Source organism: Acanthopagrus latus, chromosome 4 (assembly GCF_904848185.1).
Source record: "Acanthopagrus latus isolate v.2019 chromosome 4, fAcaLat1.1, whole genome shotgun sequence".
Taxonomy (NCBI): domain Eukaryota; kingdom Metazoa; phylum Chordata; class Actinopteri; order Spariformes; family Sparidae; genus Acanthopagrus; species Acanthopagrus latus.
In genome coordinates this window covers 25,782,408-25,795,297 of record NC_051042.1, presented here as the reverse complement: position 1 = coordinate 25,795,297, position 12,890 = coordinate 25,782,408, and the positions used below count along the sequence as shown (strand labels likewise).

General features: G+C 41.5%; 2 protein-coding genes across 3 annotated transcripts; one reads left to right on the top strand and one right to left on the bottom strand.

Annotated features, from left to right (window-relative positions):
* Positions 1-509: 509 nt before the first annotated feature.
* Positions 510-9,567, bottom strand: ppm1g (protein phosphatase, Mg2+/Mn2+ dependent, 1G). 2 transcript variants are annotated; one of them, XM_037095507.1, is made up of 14 exons: positions 9,395-9,562; positions 8,959-9,095; positions 8,130-8,199; positions 7,722-7,807; positions 7,363-7,492; positions 6,656-6,767; positions 5,618-5,817; positions 5,293-5,474; positions 5,058-5,189; positions 4,036-4,138; positions 3,657-3,788; positions 3,387-3,516; positions 3,006-3,105; positions 510-2,775 (listed from the first exon to the last, which is right to left on the bottom strand). In XM_037095507.1, the coding sequence occupies exons 2-14, from the start codon at positions 9,067-9,069 to the stop codon at positions 2,575-2,577; spliced, it is 1,689 nt and encodes a 562-aa protein (XP_036951402.1). In that variant the 5' UTR covers positions 9,070-9,095; positions 9,395-9,562; the 3' UTR covers positions 510-2,574. The 2 variants fall into 2 exon arrangements, with proteins under 2 accessions (XP_036951402.1, XP_036951403.1); XM_037095508.1 differs by having other exon boundaries at positions 2,575-2,775; positions 5,293-5,471; positions 9,395-9,567.
* A 1,128-nt stretch (positions 9,568-10,695) lies between these two features.
* Positions 10,696-12,366, top strand: mis12 (MIS12 kinetochore complex component). The gene is made up of 2 exons (XM_037095509.1): positions 10,696-11,143; positions 11,833-12,366. The coding sequence occupies exons 1-2, from the start codon at positions 10,724-10,726 to the stop codon at positions 12,100-12,102; spliced, it is 690 nt and encodes a 229-aa protein (XP_036951404.1). The 5' UTR covers positions 10,696-10,723; the 3' UTR covers positions 12,103-12,366.
* Positions 12,367-12,890: the final 524 nt, after the last annotated feature.

Sequence of the window (12,890 nt, the reverse complement as noted above, 5' to 3'; positions counted from 1 at the left end):
GACATTATGACATCCTCCACATGCAGCTAAGCTTGCGGACCAACGTCAGCGCACTAACACTTTTAACTTGGCAGCTACACTTAAGATTTCAAATTAAAAGTTTGCAAGTAACATCCTTACAAAATATTTTGGGACCTTGGGGCTTCTGGAGACTACGATCACACAAAATGAATGGTACGAAGCCATTTTATGTTGTTTTACACAAGTACCCATCTATTTACATCTACAGTTATTTAGGAGAGTAATAAGATGCTGTTTTTTGCTGTGAAGCTCCAGAAATGTTTCATGGATTAGGAAACTTTATCTGATGTTCCATCTGCATAGGGGTGAGTCAGTTTTAAACTACCTGTGAGACTAAATTAGTGTTTGTTTTGTTGCTAAAAATTGTTTCTGATGAAAACGTTTTGTTCAATACAACTTCTGCAAACACAAAATCTGTGAGCAGAATTTCACAACAGAAGAGCTCTACAGAAACCCAGCTGTTAAAGAAAACACACAGGAATACACAGTTGACTCGTTATCTAAAAAAATGTATTTGTATGTACTTACATACTGGTGTCAAAAGAGTATGCACCAAAAATGTCACGTTGACTCACAATTACAAAGAAAAAGCATTTTCTTTTTCTTCAATTACAAGTATTGAAAAAACTATGTACAGGAAAAAAGGGCGAGGTGACGAGATAGTACACGAGAAACAAACTTACAGTCACACAGTATGGTTTAAATGAGGCGTCTGCAAATAAGGAGAAAAAAAAAAAGGTCTAATAGTTATACTGTCTCGGTGCTCTGTTCTTCAAATTGTATTTCCACTCAAAAAAGAAAACCTTGTGCATCATCTCCTCTGTTCAACGCCATGGTGTTTTCAGAGTGTGCTCACAAAAAGGATACAAAAAAAAAAATAAAAATAAATGCCAGAAAACAGATTCACCAGAAATGGAAAGAAAAAAAAGAAATGAGTGGAAATACTTTTTACTTAAAACACATGTCCTATAGATCTTAAAAAGGTGTTACAATGGAAACAGAGGAAAGACAGGGAGAGTTACGTGAGGTGGTGGATGGTAGAGTCCTTGAGACGGCTGTGTGTGGTGGGAAAGTCCAGGCGGAGTTTTTTTTCTCAAATCATGATCATTGAACACGAAAAAAACGTTGTCAATCGAATCAGAGCCAACAAACACTCTTGATGTCAAGCCCTAGAAGGTTTGGGTGAAGGGTCTGGGATGGGCGTTAAAGGGTTTGACATCAAGAACATCAATTGGAGGAACAACATGACTTGATTTTGCCGCTCTGGGAGAAAGAAGAAAATGATTAGAATCCAGGGCTTCAATCACCAACTCCAAAAAGGCAGCTATCCTTTTACGTCTCTGTTTGTTTCCCTGCTGCCAGTTTCCCTGCTATCAGATCTTACAGATGAAAAGTACACTCGCTTCCAAAACCCTGGCATCTTTTCAGATTTCAAATTTACATATGAAAATAAAGGAATGAAAAAAAAAAGGCAAGATTACGGTGATGTATGGTTGATGATTGGGCTGTTATGTGACCGACAAGACAGAAAGTAAAATCTCACTTGTGAATTGGTGCTAATGGGAAAAATTATAAGTGGCGGAAAAAAAAAAAAGGGCAACTGGACGAATACCCCTAATACTTCAGTTCCTCTGGCTGTGGTCACACAAACTGTCCCTGAACAAACTCAGGGTGGGTTATCAACATCAGAGGGGAACCTGAAACAGGGTACCAAGACATTCAGTGCAACACTAGGCCAACACACGCTTCCTCACTGCATATTGATCTTCAATGTGGGCTAAAAAGGACACAAACTTCCCCTCGTTAGATAATTTTTTCATCTGTTATATCTATGCGAAAGCTAGATCTAACTGCAGACATTTTTGGGTCCCTTCTCTTCAGTTACTTTGAGGAAATTTATGAAAGGAATTCAGAGTTTTTATGGCACTTTGTTGCAATACAATGACTGCCTTGTAATTTGGGCACAACCAGAGAGCATTGTGCAATTTCACATTTGAAAACTAAAAGTGGACATTTCAGGGTGCAGGACTGCAACGAAAATGTGTCACTGTGGAGAGCTATCCTAAAACTGCCACCAAAACAGTGTGAATGTGTTGTGTGGAAAAAAGATTGACCAAAAAAAAAAAAGTGCAGTTCACATCTGCAGAGATGGTGAGACATCTCTAAAATGTTTAGAAATAAACACTGTTCTCTGTAGGCTGGTTGATCCTGCATCTTCCTTCTAGTTACAAATACATGAAAAATAATGTGCTATTCAGCATGCCAGTGAGTGGCGAGTCTGCCTCTTCTGAATTAAAAAAAGTGTGTCCAGCTTCTCTCCAACAAGAGCGAACAAAAGAAACAACTGGAGGGGGTGTTAAAGTGAGAATCCACCTAAAACAGACGACAAAGAACACTATACCAATGATCTCAGTTCGGCCGATCTTTGAGCATCCGTATAGAATTTGTAATTTCTGTTTTAGGGTGACTTGATGTTTGTGAGGTCAGGATTTAATTTTGAACAGAATGTGTCTGTGGTGTAGCTGCTTCCTCTGGGACAGTTTTTCTTCGCCTTTAGTCACTTTTAGCCTTTTTGCTGTCGTTTCCATTCTCCTCCAGCTCGGTCCCTTCTGCCCCCTCCGGATGCTTCCTCTTCTTTGTGTCGTCTGACTGAGCAGTGGACGGGTGTGGCTGGAGGGTGATGATGATGCAGGTCATGTTGTCACAGCCTGTACCATCTCCAGATGTGTCTGGGGCCAGACAGTGGTCCAACAGCTGCCAAGAGGAGACATGAGATTTGAAATTAAAGATGCAAAAATCTATTTACGGTTTGTTGTTTTTATCTGACTACTGGTTTAAAATCAAATCCAAGTGACTAATCAAGTTGAACATATTTTTTTCTATACAGAGTAAAGTGCAGACACATTGAAGTCAGTTTATTTTAATGTCTGTACTCTCAATCATTATACATAATTATCAGTTGTGCAACAGGAGCACCATCTCACCTCTTCCACTATGGATGAGAGGGCTCTGACTTTGCCAGTCTGGTCTGGTTTGATCCTCTCACTGATGAAGTCAACCACCTCCTGACTGCTCAGCACATTCCTGCATGCAACACAAACAGAAATGGGCTTAATAAAGCTTAACACACAGACGACATATCCAAAAAAAATAAATAAAACACCCTCACATGCATTAACATGGCAACTGGTTAATAAAAATGTCCTGTTGTTGCAGTGATCCTGGCAACACTGCAAAAGCTGTTATGCTGTGTGTTCGTCTGCCTTAGGAGGTACAAACTGAATTGTTTCGCTTGTAGTTGCCTCACAGATGTTTATCCGGTGTAAAGTTACAAGGAAGTAATCGTGAAACCCCTCAAAACTCACCAGATGCCGTCACAGGCGATGACCATGAAGTCGTGATCATCGTTAAGTGTCAAAACTTTGACGTCTGGCATCGCAGAAATCATCTGCTCCTCTGGAGGCAGAACCTTGTTCCTCTTGTAGAAGTGGTCACCTGTGAGTCACATTAACAGCTGGTTAAGAGAAATATGTCCTTCTCACATATGTGGTGTCCTTAATATTTTAGGTTGCAGCTGCTAGTGAGTTTAATCTAATGCAATAATTTCACAAAGTCACACAATACTTCAGCCATACCAATAGCTCTGGAGAGGTTCAGTCCACCATTCACCCGTCCATCCATGGTCACTTTCCCTCCAGCGTTTTTGATGCGAGCCAGTTCCACCTCGTCTTCTGGCTTGTGGTCGTACGACATGTCGACAGCTTTGCCTACAGAGACACGGGTACGCAGCTCTTACATTTCATTCAAGGTTACAGCAAAGCATTTGAGCGTGTGATTGCTTGCAGGTCCTTGTAAATATGTTGCTGTTGTTAACCCAAACTTGGTCAAACCTCATGAAAGTGTTTTTGAGATAAAGTATGATGTGTTCCACTCATTCAAGACACACACTGAGACTGTCCTTTACAATACAACACTTCCATCAAGGTAAATAGGCACCAAATAGTTTGGACGTACCGCGCTCAGACACCACGCAGCGGGAGTCTCCAGCATTGGCCACGATCAGCTGTTTTCCTCGGATCAGAGCCACGACAGCTGTAGTGCCGCTGTCTGAGCCAGGCTGTGAATGCATGAACACGGGAAACATGATCACTGTTTAAAGATATCTGATGTTTTATACCAACTATAAAAAGACCAAGACCCTCTTTCCATAAAAGACAAAGAATGTGAATCTTTTGTGTAATTCCCCCTGATAATTATTTCCCATTTATGTCATGACATAGACAAAAGTGTTCTGCGGAGAAAGAATTTAAAACAGCCACGAAAGCTTCTTCCATTTAAACAAAGTAAATCACTTAATTTGGCCTCTGCTGCAATGTGGCCCTCCAACAAACTGCAGGCTGTTAGTTGGCCTTACGGCTGGAATGTGTTACATAAATGCTTCCCATATGATTAATCACACCAGTGACCATATTAGTACTATCCAACACTTATTTGACAATTTATGTCAAGAATTCCAAATATTTTGGTAAGTGAGCAAGATCAATGTCAGGTAAATATAAAACTGGAAGTGTCATTTATCAGTCAGTTATTTCCAGAAACACTGCATGTCTGTTCCCACTCTTAAGTCAACCAGTTCACACTCAATGATTTCATTATTCTTCTACTTCATTGTGTATAATATTTCATTCAAGAAATGTTTCCTGATTGTTCTCGTTCTTATTACACATTGTTAAAACATTTTCTATCTGCAGCCAGCCATGAGTTTGTGAATCAGAGAGCATTTTATCATATTTTGCTCTAAAACAAACATCTGATCCGTCTAATGCTTCAAAGCAGATGCTGTCTGCCCAAAACCTCAATACCTCACCGAATCACGTCCACCCTGAGGTCATTTCCACGGAAAGATTCATCTTTCAACTTGACATCAAAAATGTTCAGTAAGATGTAAAGACTGCCTAATCCCCAAAATGACAGTGGTAGGATGCTTCTTCATATGTCGTGAATATGTTAATTAAATCTGTTTTAGCCACACTCACCTCCTCCTTGCCATCCATTCCAGGTAGGCACATTTCTTCCTCCTCTTCATCCTCAGAGTCTTCCTCTCCCTCCTCTGTATCCTCTTCTTCTTCCAACTCACTGCTGTCACCCTCTTCCTCCTCGCTGCCATCCTAACAGACAAACAAACAAGCGTTACAATGCTTTTCAAGTCAGAGTGAGTGGGCTTTACAACCAAGCAGTATGGCTCATTCTGGTCTCCTGCTCTCCTCACACCTCTTCATCACTGCCCTCCTCCTCTTCTCCTTCCTCAGACTCCTCGCTGTCATCAAAGAACCTGGACTTCGAATCCCCTGCAGCCTTCGAGGCCAAAGAGGAGCAGGAGGGACCTGCGTCTCCTTCGGCCTTACCAGCCTTTTCTTCTCCATTGGAGCTTCCTGACCCTCCACAGTCAGCTGCTGCAGAGAAGAAACAAAACATAACAGATAAATAAAAATGGAATTAAATGAAGCGAGACGAGGAGAGACTGATTTTTCATGTATAACCTCCATTACAAAAAAGTGAGTACATTGTGCAAACTATAAATCAATTGTTTCTGTACCTGCAGCACTGCCTTCACCTGCTGCTCTCCGGCAGGCTCTTAGCTTCGACCCGCATGCGGATCCCTCGCCTTCCTTCACCTTTCCATTGCTCTCCTCCTCCACCTCCCCATTGATCCCCTCCTTCTTCTGTCCTTCCCCACCTTCCTCTTTGTCACCTGAGGCCTCGGCTTGTGAGGCGGCTGCCTTCTTAGCAGCCGCGCTGAGAGCAAACACAAAGAAATACTAAAGATAAGTCAGTCACACAAGTCTTCAGACTAACTTATCTTGCTTTACGTAATAGCTGTCTTAAAGGCAAGTCTTCAGTTGTTCATGTTAAGGTCTACAAGTTCAGTCCCAGTTGTCTTCATATCTAACTTGGTGAATTACATGTTTAATTCAACCAAACCAGAGTTTGTGATATTTGAACTAACAAAAATGGTTGTGGGTTAAGTTTCATTTTGTTTCTATCAGTGTGAAAAAAGTGTGTTTTATTTATTATTTGGTTAAACTCACTGCCTGCACTAATCACTCTGCCGATACTACAGGTGGGGCACTGCAGACACACACCTGTGGGAATATATCAGCCATTGCCGGTTACTGTGATGACAGCGGTAGGTTGGAAAATGTTAACAGATTCACCCAACCATGTCCACAAATCCTAGTTCCAGTGAATTCAAACAAACAACACAGACATACCATCTGCCTAAAGTTTGAAATATTAAAAAACAAAGTCACTTTTAAAAAGGTGCCATAAAATGGTATAGATATGTCCTTAATGTAACATGCTTCCAGCTTAAACATTGTACTGTGGTATAAGATGATAAGTTTTATGTGCAGACCAGTGGGCTGTCAGTTGTGAAGGGGAATTACCAGAAAGGGAGGACTGTTTGTGAGATTTGTAATGACTATGTGTCGACATGAGGTTGCGACGAAAGATTCTTAATTTCCGTAAAGAAGCACTTCCAAGAAATTCCAGTCCCTGTTCAAAGGTGTATTAAGGCTCAAAATGAGCTGTCCTTGTTTGAACAGTAAAAATAAAAGCCAGAAAGTTAGACTACCTGATGGCAGCTGCATGCTTGACAGCATTGCGGTTCTGACCATATCGTACGAGTAGCTCCTCTATGGTCATTGTGGCTTCCTCGTGGAGCAAAGCTGCCTCCTCGTTCTCCACTATAAGGAAGGCAGATACATGGATTAACATTTGATACCAACATTTTAAATCTAGCATCACTGTAGAAGCATGCAGTTCTGAAAGTCTTAGTTATTGCAGCTTTGTGTTTTATTTGTATAGCCTTGACAGTGATAGTGGTATTTTTCTTTAATAGCTATGGCCATAGCAAATTTTTTTTTTTTAAAGTAATTTTTTTGGCCTTTTCTGGCTTTATTGATAGTACAGCTGAAGAGTGTGACAGGAAACAGGGTAAGAGAGGGGGAGTAGCATGCAGCAAAGGGACCCCGGGCCGGGAGTCGAACCCAGGTCCACTGCAGAGCCTCTGCACATGGGTCATGCTCGCTACCAACTCAGCTAAGCGGTGCCCTGCAATTTGGGTTTTATTGAGATTTGAATTGGCAGTATAGAAAAATAAACAACAAATATAAATAAATAATATATGCACAGTCTGGCCAGGAGGCACCATATCTTTGTGATATGTTTGTTTTACAGTCAGGATAACTTTGCTCAGTTTTACTGCATCATTTTGACTGTCAATATTCACGTTCATACCGAACATCACTGAACACCTTTTATTGTTTGGGGTTTACTCACAATCGTCCTCCTCTGCAACCTTTTCAGCTGGAGGCTCCTCAGTGGGCCGCCCAGCGATCTGGACCAGCTCCTTGATCACATCCTCTGTGGTCATTCTGCTGTCGATGGCCAAGAAGGCATCCTCCAGAGCCTGGAAACAACACATGAAATTGTTTGTCGGTAACTGTCATGTGACACTGTGTTATATTAAGTTCAAGATGGAATCTCATCAATCTCGAACCTTCATATTTGTGTTGGGAACGTACCTATACTATGGAAATGGTGACCACATTAATACTAAGACAAACTAATGAAGATCTGTCAAATCTGTCAAACTTGTTCAAGACAGGCCATGATGGTGGGCTTGCATGGCTTCTCACCTTTTGCAGTTTGCCGTCTTTGTAGGTTTTCTGCTCCTTGATGATGTCAGGAAGGTACTTTGAACAGTACAGTGCAACCTCTTCACCTACACGGGAACAGAAAGGTTGTATAAATTCTTTGGATAGGTGTGTACACATTCAGAGAGGTGTACAAAACAATAAAAAATGGGGAACTGTGGATAACACACTTGATAACATTTATTTCTTTGCTGCTTGAGATGTCAAATGTTGAGTTGTATTTTTTTAAGAAACTGTTTTGGAAAAGGATTTGTGTCTTTTGGGCACTGTCAAAGTCAGGACAGGATAAAGATGTGTCCCAAAAGAGTCTAAGTGATTAAATGCTGCAGATGGCACAAAGTATCGTCCAAAATACTATAAATTGAAGACCGTTTGATCAGTGCGTGTTACCTCCATGTCCATCATACACAGCAAACATGGCCGTCTCCTCATCAAACTCTAGGATACAATTGTGGGCATCCTGTAACACAACAGACACAAAAATACACATTAAAATACAGACAGCATGACAGTTTATAAATGGGACAAATCATAGCAATCAAGATCCTCTTTCAATGGAAAAAAGCAACATGTGTGTTCAGGACAGAAGAGTCAGAGGAGATAACACATTATCTCCACACTGATGTAGGTACATGTATTAGTCATACAACTTTAATCTTGTTATAAGTTTTTGTTCTCTTGCTGTTGAGGAGAATTGTGTTATTATGACTGCACATGTCCATACATGTCTTTTAACTGCATTACTCACACTGTTGAGAGCCATTTTATCATCGTCAGTTGGCAGACACATTATTGGGCAATGTGTGTGGATTTCTTTTTTAATCACAAGTGACTTACTCAAATAAGACAAAGACACTGACAGCCACATGGGTGCAGACACAACGCAAACTACACTCCACAGTTATATGCTGTTGAGTGCTGTGGCAGATTGATTAAAATGCAACTCTGCCCGCTAAACAACACCCCCAGGATGAACTATGGATTTCATCCATCACTGCAGCTGACGCCTCGGAAAAAGCCAGTTTGGGGGTGTGACAAACTTTCAATGTGTTGGAGAGACACCAATCAGCTCCATGGAAACAACCATACACGGGCAAGAGCAGCACATCCCTTTATCCCGCCATTTAAGCTACAATCCAGTGTGTGTGGGGGAAAATGTTCAAGATACAGAGCGGCTGCATGGTTGTCTTCCCATCCGCTCGTTCATTTTCCGCCTCACCTCCATGGACACACGCCAGCCCTGCATGGCAGAGAAACCGTAGCTCATGGTGCCGTTGCCGCCATCGGAAGAGGTCTTGGTAATGTTAGGTTGCGACAGATAAGCCCCCATGGTCGTCGGTTTCTATGGCTTCACACCTGAAGAGAAGACGCCACTTAGTAAACATCACATTTAAGCTTCATATAAAGAGACACACGTACAGCCCAGTGCATTTGTCACACTTAAAACCGCTCGAACGGTTGCGGTTGCTAGCTAGCTAGCGCTAGCAACAAGCTCACCACAACAAAAAAAGTAGACGCATCAGCTAGCTAACATGAGCATGCTAACAGGAGCAAACCCGGCTAAACTTCCAGCAGTAACCTCTGCCCCCGCCATGCAAGCGGCTGCGCAGTTGCAGAAAAAAAAATCAGACCCTGAACACAGACGGTTAGTTTACCTATTGTGACAGAGCGGGATGAGCGGATGAACGGGTCCCAAAGAGAGAGAGAGATTCACATAGGAAAGATTACACGTGTGGAAGCAAAAGCCGCTATCAACACTGACGGACCAAAAAGAAGCTTGAGCGGTGGAGGAAGTGAGCACGCGCGCATGTCCCTTTCGCTCGATCGAGGGGGCGTGACCAGTGCGTGCGTCATACGTCACCGTGTCCATTTTTAAAAATGTTTTATTAACAAACATTTCAACAGCCACGTACAGGCAGTGCATAAAACATACAGGAAATAAGACTTTAGAATAGATACAGGAAGAAATGCACAATCAAAATAAAATAATACAGAGTGAGAGCAAAAAGAAAAAAAACAGATAAAAAAGAGATGGGGTCTTTTTGTATTTAAGAAATGTATTTTGTGTATTGTCAACAAAGAAGAAAAAACGTCAGTGAACTCCATGGAGTCCCTATAGCCAAAGTCTGTAGCCTAAAGCTTAATTGTCTGTGCCATAGATTTCCATTGCTGGCTGTAAAATATTTAAAATAACATCAGTAAGTGGCAACATAACACTGTGTGAGATATTTCTTTATTATAATGAACATGGACACTGCAGTTTATTCTTGGCTCAGTTACACATACAACATGCTGGTGCATTGGGGCCTAAATACTTATACAACAGCTGAAAGTTGTCCTTGACAAATGCACTATTTACAATCACCAGAACTGGCTGAAAACTACAGTTTCTTTGAGAACTTTTTAAAAACTTCTTTAAGAACAAATGAGTAGTAATGCTGAGAGCCACAGACATGATTGGAAAGTATTGAGAGAAGTAAGGGACACAACATTGTTTGATAGTATTTGAGTTATTTGATCTGTACGAACCCCCCAAATATAATATATTACAACTAAAGGGAAAATACAAAATAGCATTTTTGATGGCCTGCCAGTTATACGCATCTTCCCAGAAAGTTTAGATTACTTTGCAGGTGTTTTATTGAGTTTATGACATAATTAACAAAACTGTATTTATTTGTTTTTTAGTTTAGGGGCTTAACATATTGATATTTCCAATCAAATCCTACCACGGTTTTATCCTGCTGACTTTTTAGTTGCTACATTTTTTTGTCACCTAGAAACTACACGTATGATAAAATCAACGTGATATTTTGTCTACACATAGTCAAAGTGATAGGATAGTGTATGGCACTCTATGGCACTGTTCATATTATGCCACACTCCGCACCACCTGGTGGCGGTAATGCGCCACCTCTTCGCTTGGCAATGGCCAGAAACGTCACACCAAGAAGAAGGGAAACAATAAACGTCAGCGGTTCAACATGACGCGGGAAACCCGGGAAGAGATGGAGATGGAGACCTGTGGAGGAGCCGACGAGGGAGCGGACACTCTCTCTCCCTCGACCTTAAAACTGTACGAGACACAGTTTTTCGGCTTCACACCGGAGACCTGCATGTTACGGATCTACAGCGCCTTCCGGGACTCCCTGTGCGACATTTTACCCGTCGTGGAGAAGGTGTGCGTGAGGCAGCTGAGCAAAGGCGAGTCGGACGGGGCCGAGGAGCTGCTGCGGTCCCAGGCCAGGGAGTGTAGCCGGAAGCTGCAGCAGTACCTGGAGAGGCGGTTCAAGCAGCTCGCCGAGCGGATGGAGGTGCTGCTGGTCAACCGCTGCTTCACCGTCCCGCCCAGTGTCCTGCTGCCGGAGGACAAGTCCCACAGCAAACACACCCAGGACATACAGGTGGGTCAGAAGGAGGTCAGCCAGTACACAGGTAGTGATGTGACAGCTTCCGTTCTGTTCACCCAGTATGTTTGTAAACACCTGTAAATGAAAGCCTAATCTCTATAGTGTCATGAACCCCAAACTATTTTCTTAGTCGACAGTCGGCAGCCTCAACAATCGATTGTCGATTAATCATTCCTTTTAAGAAAACTGTTTTTACCACTTGATCTATGTTTTACATTAAGTCTGAATCGGCTGCATTGGTAGTTAAAAGAACAAATAAAGTAAACAAAGTTATTGAATTTCAAACGAAGTAACACAAAGTAATTACTTCATTTTAATCACCAAGCTCACATCTGTCGGTGTTCAATAGCCAACCAATACTGAAAAAACTAAATGGCTAAAATGTAATGTATGTGTAACATGTCTTTTTGTATTTTAGATTACAAATTGAATGGTTTCATACCATGTGTTTTATTTGGATATTTTTAAAAAAAACAAGTATCTGTAATCCGTTATTGTAAGATACTTTCTGATGTATTTGTGCCCATCTCTTATTGTCGATTTAGACATATTGAATCAATCTGATCAGTGATTACTGACTAATCATTAACATCCCTACTCCAAATATAAGAAAATGTGTCTGCATGTAGTTGAGAACAGGGTTATTAGCTACATATCTGTGACTGTCGTCCTGTTCCATCCAGGAGGTGCTGAAGCTGGAGTCGTCCCTTGCTGACGTTCAGAGGGCTTATGAAGCTGAAGTCTGTGCCAGGCAGGCACTGCTCGCTGAGCTGGAGGAGCAGAGGGAGGTGCAGAAGCAGCTGGATGAAATCCTGACCTGGGTCAGAGAGCTCCAGGTGGCCTGGGTGAAAGAAGGCAATGGCAGCTTCCATGAAAGTTTCCGGCTGGTGATGGAGTCCGTAAAGAACCTGCAGAAGGCTGTTGGGGAAGTCTGCAACAAGGCGCCTCATTGAACTGAACTTACTTTTTTGAAAATACATTTATAAACGGATATTAAGCAGACATGATGCATTTAGAAGTGTATATGTAAATGATACAACAATGAATTGACGCTCCTTTAACTATTGTAAGACAACATAAACGACTTTTCCTCAAGCACAGGGCTTCAACTGATGCATGGAATGGGATACATTAAGGTAAAGCCCACAGTAACATTAGCTCGATCATCAAGTTAACTTTCCATAATGTAATGTAAATAATAAAGTTTAAAAACCTTAGCTTATTTTCCTTCTTCTCTTTTCTTCACTTTTTTTGAAATTTGAAGGTAATAATTTGTTTCATTGTCATTTCAGGGGACTGCGTTTTTAACATGTTCATGGTATCATGACACCCAGCAGAGGGCACTCTCTGCACATTAACATGCAGTCTCCCACCCATTCTCATCCATCTACACTTGAAGCAAGAGCCTGTTTGATGATTCAGCTTTTTGGGCTGACACCAACAGATCCCAGATTACTGGGAACTCCTGTAGCTAAAACTAATAATACAACAGCCCTGCATAAATCCTCCATGATTGTTATAATGTTCATTCTTAATGAAACCACTGGCATATCTAACAATTTGTAAGCTGTAGTTTGCTGTGCTTAACTTTTGTATTAGGGGTTTGTTCTGTTTAGACTAACCTCGTCAATACAAGTGGAGAAGCCAAAATAATAAACACCTCTCTGTGTTAGTCAGTGTGATTTAACAGCACCACAAACATTTATGAGGCAAGCATTGCAGGACTGTCAAATGAGACTGC